Source organism: Rattus rattus, chromosome 2 (assembly GCF_011064425.1).
Source record: "Rattus rattus isolate New Zealand chromosome 2, Rrattus_CSIRO_v1, whole genome shotgun sequence".
NCBI lineage: Eukaryota > Metazoa > Chordata > Mammalia > Rodentia > Muridae > Rattus > Rattus rattus.
Window position 1 is genome coordinate 188,268,876 of NC_046155.1, and position 26,555 is coordinate 188,295,430.

A 26,555-nucleotide genomic window follows, 5' to 3' on the forward strand; every position below is an offset into this window, starting at 1 on the left:
GATTAAATCAAACTAATTAACATATCCATCATCTTGATAACCTATAATTTTTAGGGAGACTTTTGAAATGTACTTTCTTGCTTATTTTGAAGCATGCAATGCTGTTATTGACTGCAGTCACTTCCTATGCCATAAGAACCAAGCACTCTGCCTGTTTATGAGGAAATTTGTACCTTTGATGAACAAACCCCAGCTCCTACTTCCCTTACCCCTTTACCCTCAGTTAGCTGCAAACTATTGCAGGACTTTAGGGGTCCTGCTTCTGGTATAATAATAAAGACAGGAAGAGACATCTGTATAGTATAAGGGTGTTGGCCTGTTTGCTGCAGTAGTCCCTCAGCCAGCCCCTACCTTAACCCAACCATTTTGTCTCTCCACTTGGCTTGCTCTACCTCCCTGTTCTCTTTAGTCTCCTTTCTGTCTTCTGCCTCTGTCCCTCTCTAGGTCCTTCTGCCATAGCTCTAGCCACCAGCTCTTTATTATGCAAAAAGCCACAGTCCTTATTCATCCAGTTGGCATTGAGGGCTATGTGACCTTCACCAGGGCAGCTTGCCTTTTTGGGGGAGGTAGGTAAAGAAGTGACAAACATTTACATATCCTATTAACCTGGAGTCACAGGCATAGCAATTAACGGTTGAGAATACAGGGACACACTTTCATAGCCAGTTGATACAATATGTGTGGGTTATCCCAACAACCAACTAATTTTCCATGAGTTCAACTTTGTAAAATTCCTATTCTGCATATAGATTAAGGGGCAGAGAATGTAGGCTGCCCATGGAAGCTGGGCAAGGTGAAGGCATAACGTCCCTCTGGGACATTGAGCTTTTAGTCTAATGAAACTCATTTGGTTATTCAGACTTTTACAGCATTCAGCCAATCAATCTATCTTGTCTTAGAGAAAAACAGGTCTGATCACACATTATCGCAGCAATGGAAAACTAACACAGGGCATTTGGTGAAAAGCTGTATTCTCAGTGAGGCCTTGGGTATACTTCTACAACTGGATGTGATTTCCTTTGCTCTCATCTTATTTCCACAGCTATTTTTATTTTAGTACTTGTAATTATCCAACAATTATCATTCCCCTGACATTTCACTCTTTTCTACATGATAGCATCTAAATGTTTTAGGATTATATCAACAATCACTTATATTTCAGTTTATCAGAACCCGGAACACCAGCTTTGGTGTGCTTGCATTTGTTACATGAATAACGAATGTAAGAGAAGAAGGTCATTGTGAACTCTTTGTCATATTACCGGCATCCCTCCCTCCCTGCTGTTCTATCATAAACATCATTTCCTTTTAGACTGTGCAGTCTCTGTCCAAACTTTTATTACAATAGGCAACAGTTGTTGTTTTGGTTCTAGTTGTATGCAGTTTGTTCTCCAATTAAGTCCAGGAGAGCAGGGCCACACTCACCTTGGTACCATATAAGCTTGTTGCCTGGAGCAGAGTTGATTCTCTGCATGGACAACTGGTGGGAAGGCCAACATCTATAACACTCTCAAATACACCGTCAGTCCACCAAGTTCTAATACTTCCTTCCCTCAACAAGCCTAGATTCTATCAGTTCCTTATAATAAACTCCTAGCCAAGACATGGGATATTTCTGAGTATGCAATAGCTTATAAGAGAGCAGTCAAATGAATTGATACATAGTTAATCACATATTACATACAAAAACCAAATACACAGGTTTATAATATGGTATCTCAGAATTAAGTAGTGAATGTTTTGCTGCCGAGTGGAGGGCGTTGCTTTTGTTCTTAACTGAGACACTTGTAGCATCTTTATCCTTCACCTTCTCTGAGGTAGCTGTGATTTCTCCCCACAGATGAGCAATAACAAGCCTAGACCTCTACCCTTGAGTTTTCTATGAACTTCTGCAACACACAGATGTATTTCTATGACTAAACTGAGCCTTGAACGAAGTTTAAATGTACTCCATCTACATCCCTCAGTTCAAAGTACTGTTGAACAAGTCTTTTGTCTCTGCCGAGGGATCTGCTGAGCATATTGAACTGGCCTAACAGTGGAGTGCTGTGCTCATCTGTATTTCAGGAGAATCCCTCCAATAGCACTCATTTGGAGCAAGGGGAGGATGAATGTAGGGGTCAAGCCCAAGGCATGCCAATCAATAAAGTAGTCCTTTCAGTAGCCTCGGGATTAATGAGACCCTGACTCAAGAGAGTGATGATATGGACTTTGAAGATTAACTGGGCTCCAGGACTACTTAGATGAAATATGCATGTTTCGTGTTTAGCCTTGCAGATGAGGTAGAAAGAGAAGTAAAACCCACCAACAAGATGGCTGGATGAGCACATGATTAGTGATATTAGCTATGCCAGGATATGCATAGGGAACTGTTTTATGGAGGTTATTTTTATCAGGATGACCCAATAGCTCTCACGAGCCTGTAGAGTGACCTGTAGAGGGTAGGTTGTAAGAAATGGAGGGTTGGTTGGTTAGTTTATTTGAGGCACTGTTGGGCTAGCGTGATAGAAAGTCTCTTGATGAGCAGAGTAAATACCTTTCTCTCAGCCATGGCAGTGAAAACCTCAAGTGTCACGAAATAAAAAAGAGAGGTGATCTAATCTTGTGAGCGAGTTTCTGAGATGTACTTAGATCCCAGTGGAAGGCTTTCATCTTTAGTTAATGAAGAGACTTAAGCATTAGCGGTCCCAGAGGGCCTTTCCAACAACTCTGATAAGCCCTGAACTAACTGTCCACCATGAAATATCGCAAATAGAAGCATCATATCATAATGAAAAAAGCATGTCATATATTGATTTCCCGCTCCCACCGGATCTTCATTAACACAGATTGTACTGTTTATGAAATCTCATACCCTTTTCCTGGGCAAAATGTGCTTTAGAGAGAAGCTATGACAGATCGGATGTGACAAGCGCTGTTTTGCAATTACTGCATGTCTCTCACACTGACATCCTCCAATTCATGCTTAGGACACCCCTGTGCACGTAGGATCATTAGCAATTATTTTTTAGATGAGAAAACTGAATCAAAGAGCAGACAATCACAGTAAGATTTCCAGCTATAAAGCCGATGTACTCAAGTTCAAATCTAAACAGAAGTGAGGATTTTTCTTCATCTCCTTGAACCCCAATGTGTCCACTCATAAAGTAATATCTGCCCAACAAATGTATTAAAGATTGGATAGCTAATGTGGCTGGTTGGTAGTTAGTGCCTGCAGTGAACAAAAGCTCGTCTATCTTTTCCTCATGATTTTTATGCTGTCTTGACTTGTTTTGCATCGAGTTTCAGTGAAATGGATGTGTAATATCTGTATGTGGCTCATAGCACAATGTTTATAGGAGAGGCTTAGTAGTAGAGGAAAATATTTAGAAACATGAAGATGATGCTAGTTTAGTGGTGATGTGGCAAATTCTCATGTCTACCCTGGACAGCTCAGATTAAATCATAGTTGTAGATAACAACTACTTATTTTACACAACTTCAGGGAGCTCATTTTATGAAGCCACAAAATGTGTTCATAGGTTATATTCTGTGGTGGTTTGAATATGCTTGGTCCATGAGAAATGGCATTATTGGGGGCTTAGCCTTTTGCAGGAAGTGTAGCCTTGTTAGGGGAAGTGTGTCACTTGGGGTGTAGGGTGGGCTTTGAGGGCTTCTCCTATGCTCAGGCCTGGCCCAGTGTTGAAGAGAATCTCCTCCTATATCTATTCAAGATGTAGAACTCTCAGCTCCTCCAGCACCAAGTCTGCCTGCACACTACCATATGCCCCACCATGATGACAATGTACTGAACCTCTGAAACTCTAAGCCATCCCCAATTAAATGTTTACCTTGTCTGAGTTGCTTCAGTCATGATGTCTCTTCACAACAATGAAACCTTGTGACATCATCTAAGTGCTAATTATTTAAGTGTCACAAAGACCCAAAAATGTCCTGGGGAAAACAGATATATCTAGGATTCCTGGGACAAAGGATTTCCAGTATTATATTGGTTGCTTAGGAAGGGATGAAGGAGTGGCACTGGGGCTAAGAAAGGGGGATTTAGAGAAATTAGAAAGCAGATCTAAAGCAGATGCTCAAACAGAGTGGCCTGGGACAAAGATGGCAACATTTATGTGCAAAGTCCAGAAGAAGCAGGAATTAGAGAAGCTCAAACCCACCCTTGAAACTGATCTCTGGTAAGTGACCTCAGTGTTCCTGCCCCCAAGTTAGCCAAGCAGACATTGACCTAGAAACTTCTGGGAAGAGCTATGTAGACCAGACTGATGGCCAAGTCAAGGGAATTTAGAATTTAAAGATTATCTGGGCGAGGCTATCACAGTTCCCACAGCCCACGCAGGGAAGAAGAGCTCAGTGTGGCATTTCCTTACAGTCCCTCAGAAGAATGAGCATGAGTGTGCTGTGGGGTGGGGTGTGTATATGGAGACAGGTGCTTCTTGCGGATGAGAACCATCTCAGACAGAGCCAATGAGAAGCAGGGCTCTCCATGCCTCCACTGACAAATGAATTCCACCAACTGGCAAGAAGATTCAGAGGCTCCCATGTGCCCTGATTTCACCCCAGAAGACCTGAGAGAGGATCCATCAAGCCAGTATGAAAAACTACTTGGCCGCCTTGGGCTTTGCTCCCATGAGACTAGGCATTTGCCAAGTGTCTTGTCCATTTATAAGCATATATAAAGTCCATGCTATCCTGTAGAGAAAGGTCCTGAGAGCACCATCCCCAGAAGGCCTACAGCAATTTGTGCTTCTCCCTATCTTCCCACCCTTTGTCTTCCCTTGAGTGTGGAAGACAAACATCGTGTGTCTCCTGGTCGGCTTCAGCTCTTACTCTCCTTTCTGTCTTTTGACACCCAAAAGTGTCAAAGATCTTTGAACTCATGCAAATGTTCTCCCATGTTTTCAGATCTTTGGATCTAGGACCAATAATTATCCCATTAGCTCTGGGTCATGCTACCAGCATCCTTGAGTCCCCTAGACTGCAGATGCTCTGCCGTGGGTCTTCTTCTATGATAGTAGTGCCCGACTCTTCAAGTATGTCTGTCTTTATTTCTACATATCTATGTGTGTGGGGTATGTATGTGTGCATGCATGAATATTTATTTTCTACTATTTATCTACTTATTTTCTGTCTCTTTCTCCTTCTCTTTCTTGCCCTGTCTCTCCAGAGAACCTAGGTGCTGATGCTATTACCCCTGTTTGCATTTTCCTGGTGGCATGGTCTTAGCTTTCCTGACAAGTCTCTATGCCACCTTCATCTCCTGTATAAAATGGGAACAGTGTCAGATACAGACTCTGTTTAAGAAGCAGACAAATTATTATATGTGAAGCACTTAGAAGACCATCTGTCAGGATTTTGTATATGGTAGTTATATAATTTAAAATAAATTTAATCATAAAATTTGCCTAATAGCCAAAGTTTCTAAATGAGTACAAAGAAACTATGATAAGGCAGTAGCTATTCACAGCCGAGTATACCCTGCCAGGCACAAAGCACAGCAGACCTTCTACATGTTACATGAAAATGCTAGTGCTTGAGCTGCTGTAGACAAATAAGTGTGGTTTTGACTTTTTGTTTTTAATTCTCAAAGCAAATAGATCATTAAAGGGACCTTTGTCATCATATTGCTGTGACTAGTTGCGCCCTGTGGTCATCATCTAGGCCTGCAAGGATGGCTTTACTGAGTAAGTCTATCCACACCTTTGTCCAGACACCAGCCCATGGGGTTTCCCAGAGAGCATGTGGGACCTCGGGCTGCCAAGGGCTGCACACGGGGCTGTAATGTTTGCATCCTGTTCAGAAAGCTACAAAGCACAGCATATTTTTTAAAGGGAAGTATTTCATCAGACAACCACGTAGCTACTTGTACCATCATTTTAAAACTAAATATTGATTAAAATACAGTTTAAGCAGCCTGGAGATTGTCCTGAGATAGATCAATGGGGTGGCTTGCAAGAGGCTGCTCCTGCCAGGGTTGGAAAGATCTCTAAGTACATCGTTAAGAGACGCATAAGCTGGACTTGCTTCAGCACCACCATTTTAGTCTCTCCCAGTTTCATAGCATTTTATTTTGAAAAAAGGAAAAAAAAAAAGAAAGAAAGAAAATGCTTTAAAATGCTCCCATTAAGCTGTCTCCATATTGTATTTTCAATCTGCTCTATTTTATATGGCCATTAAAAGTTCAAATGTAAAAGGAGAATTAAAAGCATTAATTTTTAAAACTTGGAAGGGCACAAGAATGAGAAGAGAAAATCAATACTATTCCAGTCACATGTCCTCATCCTCCTGGCTGGTCTGCTGGCGGAGCTGTCCCTTGTCTGCTGCCTGTCCCAAGCTCTGGTTTCTTAGCTCCCTGCTCTGCTGGAGGCTCAATTTCCATGCACGGGTGCATACTTGCTTGTAACCTTTTCAAAGCGTAGAAATGAATGGCATTAAGAACTGGGGAAAGATTTCCACTTTACCTGTGTGTGAGGAAAAATATCAACTTAGTTCTGGGATTAGGCCTTTCTACTTGAAATGCAGGAGAAAATAAGGCCCTTAAATACATCTAGGTGCAGCCCTTGGAGTGGCTAATGAGGGTGTCTTTGCCAGTGCCTTGTCAGAGTACCTCTTGAATATTCATGACTACAAGTTTTCCAGTAAGTCCTGCTCGCTTTTAACTCAGCTAAACTGATCTTTTTATTTAAATTTCACAGGTTAAGAGTCCGAACCTTACAAAAGTTTCAAAATCTAAATAGTGCCCTTAAAAAAAGCGCTCGTGTGCAGAGGCTTCCAACAGCTGCTGTAGGCACAGTAAGAGCTTACCCAGAGTTTGAAGATGCATCTTAAAATATTAGGGAGGGGGCTCTAAGAGGATCACAATACAGGCTGCTCTTGGCATGCACTCACAATAGTCTTCAAACAGTGTAAATGCTAGAGACCTCAGCTTGTCCCATGCTTAGACAGATCCCGGCCCAGAGAGAAGCCTACTCAAGGTTGGTTAATCATCAAACCTGGGGCCCAGTTCCTAGTGAGCTGAGATTAAGCACTTGAGGCCGGACAAGCAGAATAGCTTCTAGGGCATCTCCTAGTTTCCAGTGTCTTCTGGAGTGACATTGGGAGTAGTTGGGAAAAGCATGTTGGAGCTACACTGACAAACACCTAGCACAGAGCTTTTCTCTGGCGTTGGAATCAGAGTCAAGGACATTGGAAAGGGTAACCAATACCTTCCCTGACTATGATGTAAAGGGGTCCAATTGTTCAGCTCTTTCTCAGAGGGTCATATGGAAGTCCAGGCATACTGACAGCATGTGGAGGAAGGTGCTCATGAATTAAGTTTCAGACTTTGGGAATATGTGTGTGCACATGTACATGTGTGAATACTTCGAAAAGTGCAGTGTGATCCCAAGGCCATAACCACATTGCTACTTACACAAGGCCCTTAGGCATGGAGGTGGCTTGGGCTATCCCTCTTCCTTCACAGAAGCACTAACACCTGTCAACCAAGGAACCTCTGGCATTTGCTTGTTGTACTAGAAGTAGAATTCAGAGAGTCAATGTTTGAAACTCTGTCTTTTTGTGTAATATTCCCCATCAACTTTTTCCTAATTAAAGATACAGTTTGATTTACAAAACAAAATGGCTTGCCTAGAGATGACCAAAATAATTAGAGAGGAAAAAAAATTCTATTAACTTTTATTTACTGCCACTTTAGATGTGATATTTAAGATTAAAATATTAAATCGTTTTACTTGAAGGAAGAATTTTATGATCTTGCCAAGAAAATAATTTGAAATTATACCACAGACGGTAAAGCAACTTAGTAGAAAATGCTGATTGAAGCTAAGTGCAGGGAACTATTGATGACTTACTAGTCTCCATAACACAGGATGAAGCACATTTTGTATTAATTTATTATCGAAAGGGTCTTCGCTTACAGTTAATCATAGATTATGAAGAAGGCTGCCTTAATCTATGGTGTAGAGCTTGCTTCTTTACTTTATGTAGCATTAGTCATGTGAGTGGCATGAACGGCCTCACAAAGTTAAACAACAGCCAATGATAAATAATAGGAGAGCAAAATATTAATGGATAAAAGAACGCGAGAAAGGTTACATTATCCAAGGCGTCGGGAGAAGCAGCAGTGAGCATAATTTAAAAAGTCTTGCGGGAATGGATTGGTCATTCCAGGAAGAAAACCTTCCCATCATGCCTCTGGCACACTCGCCAGCCTGTGACATGAGCTCCAGCCAGGAGAGCAGGAAGAAGAGGGAATTGAACTCTGGGACTCGAAAACCTCATTTATCACTGCTGAATTGTTACTGTTATCTTTAGGAAGCTCTTGTAATCCTCTCCCTCCTTCTCTCCCTTACCCCTCTCTCCCTCTTCCTTTCTTCTCCCCTTCCCTCCCTCTGTCCTTCTCTCATAAATCAAGATTGCCTTTCTTGATTTATTTTCTTGCATTAGCAAAGGCAAGGTAGCTCGACTCATTGCGTGACGCTGTTTATGACTAATTTCTGGAGAGGTTCAGATGTGAAGAGAGGCCCCAGAGACTTCTGGACAAGCAAGCAGCTTTATAAGTAACTCAGTGTGTGGAGGACAAGAGAAGACCCATGGAACGATGGCTTTGCTGAGGTCAAGGCAATGCCCTTAGGGTTTCTTGTAGTGATACCAGAGAGCCGATGGAGTGGTTAAGTGTATGTAACACTCTTGTGGAGCAGTTCAGTTTGGTTGCCAGCGCTCAGAGAAAGTGTATCCAACAACTATCTCTGGAGGATCCAATATCTCTGGCCTACATGGGCACCAGCATTCATACTACCACCATCCCAACGCACATATACATAATTAAAACTGAGATTTAAAAATCTTAAAAGCAAGAAGGGTGAACGATGAAGTGATAGGGCTGTACTCGGTATTAGGTTGGATTTGGTGGAAGTAAGAAAAAGAACAAGCAGACCCCTCTACTACATATGGGGCATTTAACCACCTTGAAGATCAAACGAACATGACAATATTTCAAACAATTGGCATAAGAAAAATGAAGTTGAAGCAGCAGCTATAGAAAGCTAATGCATGTATAGCAAACACTGGCATAGACAACAGCTAGGATCTAAGGATTCATCCTTCTGAAACCAATGGTTACTTTCCCAGGAGACATTGCTCAGAGTAGTAGGTTGATTCTAAGGATGAGAGTATGCATAGAGATTGTCCAGGCGGAATGCATGTTTCCAATCGCTTTCCTAGACTGTGTCCCTTCAAGCCTTTACCTGAAGGGAGAAGGATAGTGTCAAGACAAGTGGGAGCACTGAGGACAGAAACAATCCCACCCCAAGCTGGTGCAGACCCCAAGACAAAGGGCTTCTGGGAATCAGCTCTCCTCTGAACAAGAGAGAATGACTACTGTGTAAAACAGAGAAGGCTGAGTAGACGGAGATGGCATGGGTCTCACAGGGGACAGGGACAGCACGGGGACTTCAGGGGTCAGCAGACAGGGACAGCAGACAGGGACAGCATAGGGTTTGCAGGAGTCAGTGAAGCCCTTTTTGTTAATTTGTATTTCACTTAGCATATATGAAGAGTTAGAAGGCCATGTGACTCAGTTAGGGTTTCTATTAGTGCAACAAAACAAAATCAGGCTAGGGAAGAAAGGGTTTATTTAGCTTACATTTCCACATTCTAGTTCTTCACTGAAGGAAGGCAGGACAGGAACTCAAACAGGACAGGAAGTTGGAGGCAGGAGCTAATAAAGAGGTCATGGTGACAGGGAGGGCAGAAGGCGGTGCTACTTAGTGGCTTGCTTCCCATGGCTTCCTCAGCCTGCTTTCTAATAGAACCCAGACCACCTGCCCATGGATGACACCATCACCATAAGATGGACCCTTCCGCATCGATCACTAAGAAAATGCCCTACAGCTAGATCAGTTGAGGTTCCTCCTAGCTGTGTCACATACACATAAAACCAGCCAGCACTGCATTCATGTACTTTTCCTCACAACGGAATGGAAAAATACTGCCAAATAATTCACTTTTTTCTCTTTACACTTGAGAGGAAAACTGAGTAACCAAATGGGATAATAAATGATATAGGCTTCATTGAGATTAGTAAATGAAAGGTGGCTAACTATCGTAAAACTGTGAAGGTTTGTTTCAATATATCGAAGCTGCTTAGACTCTATATCTATATGTGGACTGTCCGGAAACAAAGATTCCATAGTTCACATTCACTTAATCATATAGGGCCTGGGACCAGAGAAATGGCTCATTGTTTAAGAGTGCTTGTGGCTCATGCAGAGGCCAGATTGGTTCCCAGAACCCATATCATGGCTCACAAACTTCAGTTCCTAGTGATCGATGTCCCCTTCTGACCACTTAGGGTCTCAGGGATACACACGGTGCACAGATATACATGCAATCAATATATACATATATTATAAAGTGAAATAAATCTAAAAATTATAATTATGTATGTACATATCCTTCCTATGTGTGTGTCCCCAATAATCTTCCCATACATGCATATGTAGCCTATGACATGATCCAATGGGCAGGTTTGCAGACCTAGTATATGGGGTCATTATATACAATATGTGCTCTCATTTAGACACATGGATCCTCCTACCTCAGGTGATAATATTTACAGTGTTGAAAGCTGTGAATACTAAAAGCAAGGAAGACTAGCAGGTATAGAAGAGTGAAAGGAAGCAAAGTTTTAAGAGAAGGGACAGAATGAGAGAGGAACGCTGGGGACTCTGAGGGACCAATTGCCTCAAAGGCATCCTGTTCATGAACAGTCCACATGGCACACTGCTCTCCATCCTCAGTGGAGTTAGTGTGCACTGAGGTAATGGAACGTCTATTGGTTTGGACTTGCTAGCCTAGCCCAAGGCTGCTGTTTTTGTTTCTGGTCAGCTGTAGATTTTCCAGAAGAAACAGATAACAGCAATGAGAGCAAGTCCAGTGACAATGGAGGACACAGAATCCCTGTACATGGAATCCTTGGTACATGGAAAGAGCCTTCATTTTCACCTTTCCGTTCTCTACTGAAATGAATCTACAGCGGGAGGTAACAGACATGTTCTCCCTATGAGACCATCTCTGAGTCTGAGAACACCAGGCTTGAATCCTGGTTTTCCACCAGGATGAACCATTTAAAGAACCCGGGAAGCACATTGTAAGCATTGACTGTCCTAGAACTCTGCAGAGTTAAGAGTAGTTGGGAGGCACAGTGAACGTGATTGTTGTGGGGCGGGCGGTAATGGGGGGAGGATGGGGAGGAGAACATCCATATAGAGGGGGAGGGGGAGGGGTTAGGGGGACGTTGGCCAGGTAACTGGGAAAGGGAATGACAATTGAAATGTAAATAAGAAATACTCAAGTTAATAAAGATAAAAAAAATTCCTACTTAAAAAACACAATAAAATAAATATGCAGCTACCACAAAAAAAAAAAAAAAAAAAAAAAAGAGTAGTTGGGAGGCAAAATTTGGCTTTTTCCATTTTCCAACAAGGAAAGGTAGTTGGTTCATCTAGAAAACAAGGTCTCTTTTCTTATCATCCAAAGCCCCAAACTGTGCACATTTCATGGCCTGGTGTGGTTTCGAAAGCAACTTGAAGAATGCATGTCAAACAAACCCCACATAGTTTCTTTTTGGGAAATAGTAACTTTTTCATGCCTTAGCTGTTGCTATGCGTGCCACATGTCAGCTTAACCAGAGCACTGGCTCTGTGTGGCTACCTCTTCCCTCGGTTGAGTGCTATTGACATTGAGGTTCACTTTGTTGTAGTTAATGATACCCCTAAATAATGGAAGGACTGTGTCCAACCATGGTGTGAAATCAACATGGCTGAATAGTTACAAGTGCTCACCAGGTGAGCAAGGGGACCAGAGTTCTGATCCTCTGAGCCCAAAGGCCAGGTGGGTGTGGTGGTACAGCTGTAATTCCAGCGTCAGAAGGCAAGGAGGGCTATCCACAGGGGAAGCTGCCTGGCTAGACATTAAGGGCTGTTCCGGTTTTTATTGCAAGAACTTGCTGACAAAATAGTCAGATGGAACTATGATTCCTGACGTCAATATCTGGAGCCCCACACATCCAAACTTGTTCACGTGTACTCACACACGAGTGCACCCATACATACACTCAAGTGCACCCAAATGTACGCGGACAGATGTGCATCCTACACACATTCCCTACGTACACATAGGAATAAAAGAGAAGAGAGAAAGGAGCAAAATAGTCCTCCCCCAAACCTGGCAAGTCTCCAGGACTTTGGCCTTCCTTCAGAAATGAACTGTCTGCTGCTAAGATTAGCCAAGCCCACCGTTACCCTGACTTCCATAGTCAGCAAATTGCTTCTCTGACCTTTTCTCCTCACTCCACCGCCGCCCCCCAACCCCCCAGAAAGCTGGGCAGCCCGGCTAAGCTGGCTGCAGGCAGTGATCAAAGAGCGGATGGCTGCTTTGAAGGAAGAGCAGATCTTCAGAAGGGAGGGGCTATGGGCCCTGCAGGTGGGAGTTTCGGCGAGCTGCTGTTCTTGGGTTGCATATGCAGAGGCTTGCCCTTCCTCCTCGGCCCTGACTTCAGATGTGTGTGACCCTTCACTTTTGTGACTGTGTGCGTTGTTCAATCTTATTTATAATAACCGCTGGAAACACGGATGGCAACTGGCGTCATTGGTTTGGGAAGCTTTCAGAATTTCGGTTACAGAATTGAAAAGAGGTGAGGCTGCTTCTACGAGATACTCGCAGCCTAGAGCCTGGGAAGTGATTTTAAAAGCCTTTACGTATTAACAGTAAGGAGTCAGGCAGTAGCCTGGATGCGGATGATCATAAAATATGAATATTTCATGAGGTAGGATGACAGCAAGCTTGGAATGATGTTTCATCGATGACAGTATGGTTGGCCACCTAGTTCCACAATTGACTATGTAAGACAGACCCAAAGTGTTACAGCCAGGTCTGTGGTTCGGATGTCATCCCAGCATTTGGGGGATAGAGTTAAGAGGCTCCCGAGTTCAAGGTCAGCCAGGTCAGCGTGAGACTTGGTGTCAAAGGCTGCACAAAACAAAATAAAAATGTGTATATTAGAGATGCAAATGTTCACCCAGGTCTGCGTTTGGAGTTGGCATCGCTGGCTGTGGTGAAAGGCGCACTGTGGTTGTTCTAGGTTAGTTTTGCGCTGCTTTGATGATCATTAAGCACCTGGGACATTTTTAGATGATTTTTTAAGACTTGACATTCATCAAAACTGCTCTACTTCCAACAATTAATGCCATTCTGAAGAGTACAAAAATTAGCTCTTTTGAAACCTATTAAGTCATCAGAAAGTTATGGAAGCATCCTAGTGTTGTAGCATACAGGGAACAGGCAGTCGGATAGGGTGCAGGGGAAGGGCAAGTATAGAATGCCTTGGCATTTTTCAAAGGTTGAAAGCTATGCTGGTTAGTGTCTGTCAACTTGACATAAGCTAGAGTCATCCCAGAAAGAGGAACTGTCAACTGAGGAATCGCCTCCATCCAGATAGGCTGGTGGGCCTGGGCAGGCGGTCCTGGGTTGTGCATGAAAACAATGTTTTAAAGGGGCTCGAGACCCCATATGAACAACAATGCCAAACAACCAGAGCTTCCAGGGACTAAGCCACTACCCAAAGACTATACATGGACTGACCCTGGACTCTGACCTCATAGGTAGCAATGAATATCCTAGTAAGAGCACCAGTGGAAGGGGAAGCCCTTGGTCCTGCCAAGACTGAACTCCCAGTGAACGTGATTGTTGGGGAGAGGGCGGTAATGGGGGAGGATGGGGAGGGGAACACCCATAAAGAAGGGAAGGGGGAGAGGTTAGGGGGATGTTGGCCTGGAAACCGGGAAAGGGAATAACAATGAAAATGTAAATAAGAAATACTCAAGTTAATAAAGAAAAAAAAGAAAAAGAAAACAATGTTTTAATCCATGAGAGCCAGACATTCTTCCATGGTTGCTGCCTCTGCTCCTACTTGCATTGCTACCCTGCCTTACCTCCCTCAGTGATCAACTATGATGGAGATTTGCAAGCCTAACAAACCCTTTACTCCCTTCCATTGCTTCTTGTGAGGGTTTTATCAGAGCCACAAAGTTCAACTGGGACAAAAGTTATTACTTCCTAAGAGATAGCAAATGTACATCTAAATATAACAGTAAGTGTGCTTTCAAAAGATGCTCTATGCTAACAAACTTTGGAGTTTTTTCCTTAAACTTCAAAAAATAATAAGCAGGTAAATGAGTTACAGATTTGGTTCATCTGCTGTATGGTTTTAAAATATTTCATTTAAACCTTAAGGAATGATCATCTGAGCAGCCCATTTACCAACACTCTTTGGTACTTTGCCATAAAAGTAGACCCAATTTAAAAGAGTGCCAACTTGTCTTCCTTTCTTGCTTAGAGGACTGGGTAATTTTGCATAGGAATATATCAAACAATAAGTACACCATTGGAAATATGTGGAAATGAAGCAGGGAACTGATTTCTTGGTGCAATTATATCCCAAGAAGCTTTTGAAATGCTAGAAATACAAAACAAGAACCGTGCCTTTCTGCTCTCCAAAGGCAAACGTCCCACAACTGACAAGGAGCACAAGCCCACGCTTTAGTTGTTTGTGGAGTAAAGTCTTTATTTCGATAATCAAAAACTGTGTTCATCAATATACTTAACTATTTATAATTACTTAGAAGTTTGAGCAGTAGATATAATTAAAAACAGTGTGTATACATGTCTCTCCTTGCAAGTTGACATGGTTTAAAAAGATAATACAGAAAATTTACAATAGTCCAGAAATAGGTATAGAAATATCAAATCCAATCTTACATAATTATCAACCTTCAAAAGAATTAATCAAATAATCAATATATTTACAATTACTATGTTTTATTAAGTTTGAGCATAGGGTAAATTTATATTTACTAAATCATTCTGGTGCTAAAGTATTGAGGGATATGTTTATTAATAAGTATAGAATTTGTATAGTTGAAACAAATAGCTAAAGGTTTGAATTATGATGTTGGCGCCACACACATAATTTTAATCATTTTTAATGACCTCACTAATTCTTATTGAGATGCCTGCTACAGATGAACATTGCAAATCAACTAGTTTGTGGAACTGACATAGCAAATGGCTTTAATTGGTAGCACCAGAGAGTTATTTGATTTCTCAGTTACCTTCCAAGAACTCATTATATTCCCCTACTCATAAAAGATACCACCAAGAGGAATCACATCACATAGTATGATTCTTTGGTCATAAACATTCAGTAAATAGTACCTGACCCTGTACTGTTCACAAAGATGCAGGCCGGACTTTGGAGAAATGGTTCTGGGATAGCTAAGGCAGTGAATGGATACTGAGAGTGGTGACAGTTACATAAGCAGATGGCATAGTACTCATGTTTCGCCTCAAGAGGCATGGACAATGCCATTTCCCTTTTTGTAGCTACTGAGCGAGGTAGAATTTTTGGTCAGTGGTCTTGCTATCACCAGGTTGTGGCATTAAGGAAGCCTTTCATTGGAGCTTACTGCTGCCAAGCCAGAGTTTATGAGCCAATGTGGGGAAAAGATGAAGCAGAATATTCAGAGAATCTTCAGAAACATGGAGCCAAGGAAAGTGGGAATATGAGGGGTGTGTGCACTGGGCACATATGTGGAGTAGAAGGAACCTTGAAGAGGAAGAGGGTAGGAGCTGACGGCACGGAATAAAGTGAGGAGAAAAGGTGAACTAAGAGCGAAGGCCTGGACTGGATATTTGTTCAGTAGGAATGTACTTTAAATCAGTATGGAGTCAAGGGGGTTCTGGGAAACTAATGTTCCCAACCATGTGGGCCTTTGAAGAGGATTTGGCAGACAAGTTCAGGAGAGTGTGAATCCCTATGGGAATGCAGTCCCGGGAATGCTGACGGAAGTTGTGAAATGTTTCTCCAGGTGTAGGTGAAGGGCGTTTTGGATATTAGTGATGCTTCGGTTCTTTCTGATCCTTGAACATGGGCGGCAGGCAGACATCATTAATTCTTTTCTATTCATAGGATGCAAGGGTCAGAAAGAGCAATGGGAAATAATGCCACAGACAGTATCACATTTGACATGTTTACCCAGCATGATGTGGCTTCCCCAATGTGTCCAAGATACTTCCTCAAATGAGATGAGTTACCTGAGTTATGAGTAGGAGGGTCAAAGGCGTGGACAATAGTGAGTGGCTCCTACAAAACAGACCCATAAGGATGACTCCAAGCTCCTTCTCACAGTTCATGGTGACATTCACATCATATGAAGTATACATCAACATGCTTAGGAGTGACAGTATTCACGTGCATCATGCAATGCCCACTGGTACACAAAAGGAGGGGTTTTTCAGTCAACTAGAAACTATTGAGACCACAGCGCCTCACTGACAGGACAAAGATTTCCACAGATCAGACACTTAATTATTCAGTTGTGTGAACACTTATCCCATGGCTGTGAAGATGTGAATAGTCTATGGGTCAGCATGGCACAGACACAGGGAGACGCAGAAACTCACACCGTCATGGGCCCTGCCTTCGTGTGAGTGGAATGATGATGTTTGGTACACTAGTGTGTCTGATAGAACCAGCTTAATACTTAAAACTATGAAACCAAGCTTAATAAAGTCCTTAGTAAAGTAGAAGCACAATTTAGTCAAAAGTTCAAATATAAAGCCTGTTTAAGAAAACCAAAGTAGAAAATTATAAACAAAATTAAAAGAGAAAAAGCAAAAAAAACCCCAGTTTTTTAAAGTTTGATTCTTATAAATTTTGAAGATTAATGAATGGAGAAAGAATATGATAATGTGTCCTGGAAAATCGTGATTAGAGTTTAGAGCCTAAATAGGTTACTTTGTGAACTATGTGGACCTTGTGTACTCCATAGTGAGGATATGGCAATAATTGTGAGAGATAAAAATTCAGCCTTCATTTTAACCCCTCCCAAGTCTCTCTCTTTCCTCTCACATAAGCTCCCAGGTAAGATTCCTGAGTGCCTTACAAAGCATCCCTGAACTGCCGTTAGCAGAGGCATCGTCACATAAGAGAACTCACATAGGGCAAGGATTCCTGTGACTTCCTCATACCGTCATGTCTTTAAGGTTGTCAGCATGTCAAAACTTGAATGAAAACATTCTTTTTATGTAAATTTTTATCTCGAATGGCTGTGTCTGAGGACAACTCAAAGGAGGTAAGAAAACTAAAGCTTTCTTTCCTCATCCTAACGGACTTCAGTTACCTCCCAAGCTGGGGAGGATAAGCTATAGGGTGGATTTATGGTTTCCAGTGACCATGATTGTGACAAAGTGGTAAAATAATTATTTTACTGTGGGAAAGGAGAGCAATGATTCTCTTATGTGACATGTCCGGAAAAGGCAAACCTTCAGAGGAGGTGAGTGGCTGCTTCATGCTGGGGAAGCAGATGGTGGCAACAGTTGAAGGATGTGAATCTCCTTTGAGTTGACAAAAATGCCCTCAAGGTCAACAGTGAGGACTGCCTGCTTGTGACTATACTAAAAACCACTGGCTTCGCACTTCATAATCTTTAACATTTAAGAGATATGAACCATTTCACACATACAGAATTTGGTGTGTATGAAGTTTTTGTTGTAGAAATAAATCAGTCACCTGCTTAATAAATATAACCCTCACACACACACACAGAGAGAGAGAGAGAGAGAGAGAGAGAGAGAGAGAGAGAGAGGGGGGGAGAGGAGAGAGAGAGAGAGAGAGAGAGAGAGAGAGAGAGAGAGAGAGAAGAAGTCTCATGGAATGTTTAATACAGAACACATAGATATGATGCATGAAGATGTCAGAACCGGTTCAGAGGTAACCGATGCGAGTATACAACACATACAGAGAGCATACATGTCAGAGAGACATATAGCATATATGCCAGAGACGAGTGACTACTTGGTCTCACTCAAAATAAAATGAATTCTGGTTAAACTAAAAATGGTATATGGTAGTCTTTACAGCTCTAGATTTCAGAAAAAGTTATATGTATATGATTTTATCTATTGATTTCATTGTGAAAAGAATTATTCCTAAAAGTCATGCACATAGAGTTCCTAGACATATATTAAATAAAATTTCATTTGTTTTATAAGATGAAGAGGAGTCTATTTTAAAATATTAGAAAATTAAATGTCATAAGTAGAACATACAATAAAATGTATAATAACCTACAAACACACAAAAAGACAGGAGTTTTATAGAGGGCCATAAAACATAAAAAGTAAGATGGTGATTTTAAACTGTCACCTTCTTCCAAATTATATTTCACATTTGATGATACCATTTCTAATAGCATTTCAGGGTAACTTTTTTAAGAAACTCAGGAATCTTAGGTAGGAGCTTTTTTGAGAGGATAAAGATAGATTGGGAAGGGATTGAAATGAAGACTGGATTTTTATCTCTTGTAATCGTTGCTATAACCTCATTATTTTGACCCTTGCTCACATCTGGCATGTAAGATACAGTTAAGTATCTACAGAATGAAGCAGGGGTGGACATGCGCAGGGAGGATGTGAATGTGCCTGGGGTTGGAAATATAGCAGTGGGCTGACTGGTCTCCAGAAAGGGGGACTCTAGCTGGCTCAAGCTAGTGATCTTAACTATCACACATAGTATCAAAAAAGGAGGCTCCAACTGTGGTAGGAACCCCTAAGAGAGAACATGAACCTCTGGGACTGTCCTGCTAAGCAGTGGAAAGGGAATTATGAACAAGACTTTCTTCAGGCCGATGGGTCACCAACCACTGCTTTATGGATATGAAAATGGTAACCCTCATCAACTAGAAATACACATGTATATTAATGATTTATGAAGGTTTGTTGCATGGGTAGTCATAGGTACTGAGCTTGATCAAAAAAAAGTGGATATATATATATATATATATATATATATATACACACATTGGCACAAGAGAAGACATTAGCAAAGCCATTAAGATCAACAACAAATAATGAGACCTTATAAAATGGAAAAACTTCTGTAAGGCAAAGGACACTGTCACTGAGACAATGTCACAGCCTACAGAATGAATGGGGGAAAAGTTTTAACCAACTCTACAACTGAGAGAGAACTAATATCCAAATTATATAAAGAGCCTAAGAAACTAGTTACCAAACCAAACAAAACAAGCCCAAACCACACAATAATGAAGTGAGGATCTAAACAGGCAACTATCAACAGAGGCAATTCATATGGCTGAGAAACAAAGACATGTTTCAACCTCCTTAACCACCAGGGAAATGCCAATCAAAACTACTTGGGGAACCCAAGTAGTTACACATGCTCTTACACATGTTAGAGTGTCTAAGAGCATAAACATAAATGACAGCCCATGCTGGTGAGGACATGGAGCAAGGAGAACCCTCTTCCATTGCCGGTGGATATTCTTCAGAGGGTTGGGAATTGATCTACCTCAAGATTCAGCTATACCACTCATGAGTATATACTTCAACCTTCCACATCAAAATTTGCTCAACCATGTTCATTACTGCCCTATCCATGCTCAATTTACGATAGCCAGAAACTGGAAACAACCTAGATGTCCCCCCAAAAGAAGAATGGATGAAGAAAATGCAGATCATTCACACAATGGAGTGTTATTACTCAATTGTTAAATAAAGCGATGTTGTAAAATTTTCAGCCAAGTGGATGAAACTAGAAAAAACAATCCTGAGCTAGGTAAGAAGCAGAAAGCTAATATGCTATGTATTCACTTCTATATAGATATTAATTTTATATATTCACTTATATGTGGCTATTAGCTGTTAAGTAAATGATAACCAAGGCATAATCCACAGCCCCAGGAAGGGAAGGACTAAGTGGGGTGCAAGGTTCTCTAAGAGAGGGAGAGATTGGATGGATGGATTGGGGATAGAGGGGTAGAAACAGGAGGATCAGGTTTGGATGTGGGAGGAAAAGTAGGGCTAAAGGAGGAAATGGGGCGAGAGCCAGCTAGAATTGAAGGGTTTTTGATGGGCAATAGAAAAGTGTCAAATTCCTAATCCTAAATTCCTAAATCCTAGCACAGTGAAAACAGTCCTAAATTAGGATTAAAGATTGTCCCAGTGAGCCTCCTGATAATGAGTGAGACTGGAAATGGAGTGCCAACTGTCCACATCTCTTGCACCTAAAAACTGAGTCTTGGAGCACAGAGCCCTCCAAATCAACTGATCAACGCTCATATGAACCCAGAGAGACTGAATCAGCAAGTGCAGAGCCAACCTCAGTCTAAACCAGGTCCTCTGCATATACATTACAGCTTTGAGTTTTGTGGGATGCCTGAGCGCGTCAATCATGGCACTCCAAATCTTGTGCCTTCTCTTAGGGCTCTTTTTTCTTCTGTTGGTTTCCCTTGTCCCATCAAACATAAATGATGGGCCCAGAATAAAAGGCATTGGCTAGACCCAGGGCTTTTCCTTTATGTTTTCTCCATCGTATCAGTGACCTCTAAGATGCACTTCGCCAGCTGTGGTCTTCCCTATAATAGGCTTCTGTTTCTCACCTGCAGATTAATTGTACAATGCTAGTCCGATCTGGCAAAAATGCTACCTTTGGAGTGGGAGCCAAGTGCTTGGATGAAACCTGCAATGAGTAGTTAGGCCAGCCGCTATTAGCAGGGTATATTTAGAAGATACCATATTCAGCCTCCTTGGGATTTATGGCAGATAGAGCATTATCTAAATGAGCAGACAAAAAAATAAAGTGAAAGTCTCTGACATGACTAACCGTAACATACCGTAAAACAAATAAATTAATTCAATCGCTTGCTCCAAGTGACATTTCCAGAGCATCGCTTTTGGCTAATGTCTTTTTGAAAGAAGGATTGCCAGGCTGTGCGGGAAGGAAAGCATTTTAGAAACCATTCCTTGATAATTGTCACTGATACACTTCCAATTTACAAAATGCTCTGCCTGGGAATGAAGAATGCCCTTTAGTGTGGGGTAGGTGGCAGGAGGGTTTGACTGGAGCCATATTTTCTGCTACAGTGAAAGTGTATCTGAACTACTGCTAACCGTAAGGATCCCAGAGTGTGGGAGGTTGTGGGAAGTGGGGTGAGTATATGTAGGCGAGTCCTAGGATGTTTAAGTTGTCTGATCTCAAAGAATAACGTAGCGTTCCCTATCAACAGCAGTGGGGTTATCAGCACTTCATGCTGGTTGCAGGACAGGATAAAGCACTCGAATCTCTGTGTTGTGAGCTCACCATTGAGCTCACATCAGATAATTTCTACCCACTCTGCCTGGGAAGCATTAGAAAGAACAGACTATTCTGCTGAGGTGGGAGGTGTACAGCACAATGAGTGGTTGTGGCCATTATCCTCCTGGGTGAGCATGCAGTGGGAAGGGTCCAGGTTTAAAAAAGGCACAGTGTCCTTCAGGAATGGGAGGCCAACATTCCTGTCCTTCCTAAGAAACAAAGGAGAGATGGTTTGACACACAGAAGGCATGAGGCTGCTTAATTTGACTTCATGCAGCTTGAACCCACAGCCTAAGTTAGTAAACATGGGGGTGGTTGGCTGGCAGGAGTATTTTAGCCGTTTTCTTTGGTTTGAGTCTTCCAGGAGAGCCTTCCCTCTCAGAGAATTAGCAGAATACCTGCTGCCCATATTTATTTCTGCTGATCTTACGGAGTATACTTTCAGCTACCCACACTATTCTGGATCCTTTTACTGTGGCTGTAATGCTGAGCAGAGCCAAAGAAAGGCTTGAGTTTTGGGATCCTGCTTGAGGTGGCAATAGACAGAAGTCAGTTACAGAAAGTAATAAACAGGAATGAAGTATAAAGGGGAGTTACAGCCCTGCAAATTACACATAGACACACACACATACACATATAATACATATATCCATATATATACATACATATACACATATAATACATATATCCATATATACATACATATACATATATGTCCATATATGTATATGTATATATATATATGCGAGTGTAGTTATACATATACATCATATACTTATATGTATGAGCATGGTAAGAGTAAGGACTGAGATCAAGTGTGTTGCTCAGTATGACAGACATCACTCTGGGAGTGAGGGGTGAGAACCAACAGCCATGTTCAGTCAAGAAGGCAGTGTGGGAAGAGAACACAGAAAAAGAAAAGCAGACCTTGGAGAGACAAGAGGCCTACAAGACAGGCAAGTAGCAGGAAAGAGCTGTGGAAAGGCTAATCATGTCCACAGGAGCCATAACACAGAAAATAACGAGCCTGGGCTAGAGACTAGGCTTATTTTCTAAGGACAATAGGAACACTGGAAGGATCAAAGTAGATTGGGTAAAATGACCTAAGATGTTGATTCCTCCCAATCTCCACTATGAAGATACAGTCTTCTGTTGTCAACTGGAGGATTTGAGAACAGTTGAAAATGCATTTGGTTTGCTGTGGCAACAAACTGTTTCATCTCAAAACACAAGCAACACATCACCTCACACGACTGTAGTCAGACATCTGATGCCAGACTGAAGCTTCAGTGAAGGAGCCCTAGTTACAGAGACTTCTTCACAGGCAGAGTGAGCCAACAAGATGACCTCACCTCAAAGGCTAAGAGAGTATATATTTGCACATTCCATGTTCTCTATATGATTCTGCAGCAATAACTCAGAACACAAACACTATATCAGTGAGAGGCTAGAGGAAGAGATTTCACACAGTAGCAATGGCTGTATGATCAAGGCTGTACTGAGGCTAGGGTATGATTCTGACTTCATACCAGTGCCACATGGTGCTTTGTGGTTGATTGTTGCTACATGGGTGGAGAGAGATGTGGGCCATCTGTGAAGGAGATGTCATTAGAAACCTCTTAAGGGACTAGAGGACTCATTCATATTAGGATAAACAATAACATAGTGTTGGCACAGAGTCTGTTTAAATATTTTACCATGGTATTTGTCCAAACTGAAGGAAGATGTAAACAGACTTCTCAAATGTCTTAAGTAAACACCTTTGCTTTCTAACTAATGCACGATGAGGTTTCACTAGAGAACAGTGCACAGAGTAACTTCTGTCCCTAGCTTCAGTGGAACACAGTCATGTGACCCAGAGATAGTGTTCCCAGGAAGTCATAGCCACTCTTACATGAAAATCACAAGTCATATAATCTTTAGTGCATATGTATGTGTGTGTATGCATAATGATGTATACACACAAATATAGAAACTTGTGATAAATAAAAGCTTTCATTTTGTAGGCTATTTTTACTAGACTAGATTTTACTTTAGAATGCAGTTTGGCATCAATGTATTATTATTCAGGATCTACTGAAGACGCCAGTCTTCCTTCCTATAACTGTACCTCCTAGGGTCTACAATGTTCCTGGAAGGGGAGACACTGAGTTGCAGCCCTTCAGGGATGATTAGCTATATTTGGCAAAGACAAAGGTTGACATGGCGCTGATGTGTTAAATGCTGTACACCCTCTGACTGCCCCTTTCCTCTGAGGCAAGGGTCCATCACAGCTTGTTAACTTTAGATGCCGAGATCTCAGTTAACATTCTTACCTGCTTCTGTTTATTACACACATGATTGAAAATATAAATGCCTTGAACATTTCCCATTGATCAGATGCAATGTAATACTATATCTGCAGTGTTGAGACAGTCAAAATTCTGAGACAGAAACACTGAGTTGGTTTGATTACATTATATTATAAAGTCACTGTCTGGAGAGTCAGCCATGAAAGGCAAGTTAGTATCTAGGGAAAGAATTGAGGCTTCTGTAACTGGTGAATATTGGTTTCTATATTCATTTTTATGGTAATAGAAATATTTTAATTAACTCCTTCAGAAATTCATACAACTGCGTTTTGATCATATTCAACCCTAGCTGCAGCCCTGATCTTTCAAGATCCACCACCACCCTCTAAACAATGTTCTTAATTTGTATTCTCTTTGTTTCTTGAATTTAACAATTTATCTACTCCAATTTGTGCTATCCATTCACTTCTGGGCATTGGGCCACCCATGGCAGTGTGGTCAACCTATCAAGTGGCCATGCTCACAAAGAAAACTAACTCTTCTTCCCAGAAGCCATCAAATGTCCATTGTACTACAGTCAGGGTTAGGGGCTCATGAGGGTCTCTGTCCTTTGCGTTTACTGGCTTCATCATGTGCATGTAAGCACATGTGAGTTGTTGACTGCGGAGGTCCTGTCATGTTCCAGAAGATGGTGTTTTGTTCCAGTCATCCTGACCTCTGACCTCTGCTCTTACCATCTTTTCAACCTCTCTTCCATGATGGTCCTGAAACTTGGGGAAGGGGCGTGCGATAGAGCTTCCGTTTGTTGCTGAGCCCAGAGACTGACACGTGGTCTTTATACTTGAACCAGTTTTGGATTTCTGTGTTCACCACTGTCCACTGCACAAGGAAGCTTCTCTGAGGAGATCTGAGAGCTGCACTAATCTGTAGGGAGAGAGACAAACTCAGAAGGATGGTTCAGTGTCTATTTAGCAGGAAAAGAGGACTAGGTTCACCCTGGGATTTCAGTCACATTTGCCACACCACCCATGTGCTTCCTCCAGAGAAGCAGACGTTAGGATGTAACCAACCACTTCGTGTTGGGTTCCGTGCCTATAGTTAGTTGTACACCCATTTTAAAAGATGAGCAGGGGAGAAAGGCACTACAAGCTTATTTTTTAAACAAAAATATAAATTTATGGAAAATTCCAATTAAATGGAATCTTCTTCACCTCTTAATGATCTCAAAATTGTATTGCATTAAAAGATCACTCAACATAAGCAAACATAATAGTTTTCAATCAGCAAAGAGAGGTTGATTTTTAAAAATTAATATAAACCTACTTTGAAAATATTATAGAAATATAATTTGTTATTTATGTTTTTCCTACTGTAAGCATCTTTATATCCAGAATCATGATGCATATGGCCTATTTTTTTGCTCTGGATAAATGTCTGTAAATCAGCAAGTAGGGAAGTAACGATGCACGTGTTAAAAGTTTTGATTAAAATTTGTGAATTATTTCCAAGGATGTATGCACTAATTGGGATTTCTCTAAGTGTTACTTTCAGTTGGAGACATATAATAATCCTTCTTTTCACATGCTATAATTAATTCTACAGTAGGAAAGGCACTGGTCAAATGTTTAATATTTATCAATTTCACAGGATGTCACAAAATTACTTTGTAGAAATAATTGTTTTTACCCCATTGGTTGCCAATTTCTCTGTGTTGTCCCACTCGCCTCCAAAATGGCATGTATAATAAAAATGAATACTACAGTGCGTGGAATATTCTTAAAATACAGGAAGAAAGAGAAAACAAAGCCCTTGATACTCTGCCTACCACCCCAGCGTTTATTCTGGGGCTTTTCTTTCGTGGCTGTGTGGGCACACATGTAAATTCCCCTTCACACTAACAGTTTCCTAGTGCACAGTTTAGGAGAATTTATCTCAAATCTGCGGTTCCTTGTAAATATGGATGTAAGTGTTTAAATACTATATCATCTCATTTGTATTTTCTGATGTGTCATATGCTCTATGTTTAAACAATTATTCTGAAAATCTCGAATAACGATTTATTTGCCATGCGACACTGTCTGACTGATAACCTTTTTAAAACTTTCAAAATAGTCCACAAAAAGTAATTATTTATTAGGCAGCTATTCAAGGCAATAATATCATGATAACTCATCAACACAGGATAGTGTAGATTTCATCTTTTATATCCTGTCATAACTAAGTTGTCTTGCATCTCACCACTCTTGGTATCAGGAACTGCTTTCGCCTCCAGCAGTGATACTGCCTGGTCGCTGTTGCCATGGCAGGTGATCATCATCGACAATGAGTGGTTCCGGTGTCCAGAGGCTCTCTTCCAGCCTTTCTTCCTAGGCATGGAGTCCTGTGGCATCCATGAGACCACCTTCATCTCCATCATGAAGTGTGATGTGGACATCCGCAAAGACCTGATGCCAACGCAGTGCTGTCTGGTGGTACTACCATGTATACGGGCATTGCTGACAGGATGCAGAAGGAGATCACAGCCCTGGCTCCCAGCACAATGAAGATTAAGATCATTGCTCCCACTGAGCACAAGTACTCAGTTTGGATTGGCATCTCCATCCTGACCTCACTCTCCACCTTCCGGCAGACGTGGATCAGCAAGCAGGACTGTGACGAGTCATGTCCCTCCATTGTCCACGGCAAATGCTTCTAGGTGGACTGAGCAGGTGCCAGGCATCTGCTGCATGAGCTGATTCTGAAGTTTTGATTTGCCCTGGCAATGTACACACCTCATGCTAGATTCATGAAACGGGAACAAGCCTTTGAAAAGAAATTTGTCCTTGAAGCTTGTATCTGATATCAGCACTGGATCGTAGAACTTGTTGCTGATTCTTGACCTTGTATTCAGGTTAACTGTTCCCTTGGTATATGTTTAATACCCTGTGCATATCTTGATTCAGTCCATTTAGTTCAGGTGGCTAAGTCACTTGGTGGCTGGGGAGAGCACACTGTGGAAGAGAAGTCCCCAGCCTGGTGGATCTCTGTGAGCACCATGTAGTGATCTGTGC

At 41.6% G+C, this 26,555-nt stretch overlaps 1 protein-coding gene across 1 annotated transcript; it reads left to right on the forward strand.

Moving 5' to 3' along the window:
* Positions 1 to 22,043: 22,043 nt before the first annotated feature.
* Positions 22,044 to 26,200, forward strand: LOC116893510 (actin, alpha skeletal muscle-like). The gene is given in 3 exon segments (XM_032895245.1): positions 22,044 to 22,170; positions 25,759 to 25,950; positions 25,953 to 26,200. Coding segments are annotated over 3 exon segments (567 nt in total).
* The last annotated feature ends 355 nt before the right edge of the window (positions 26,201 to 26,555 follow it).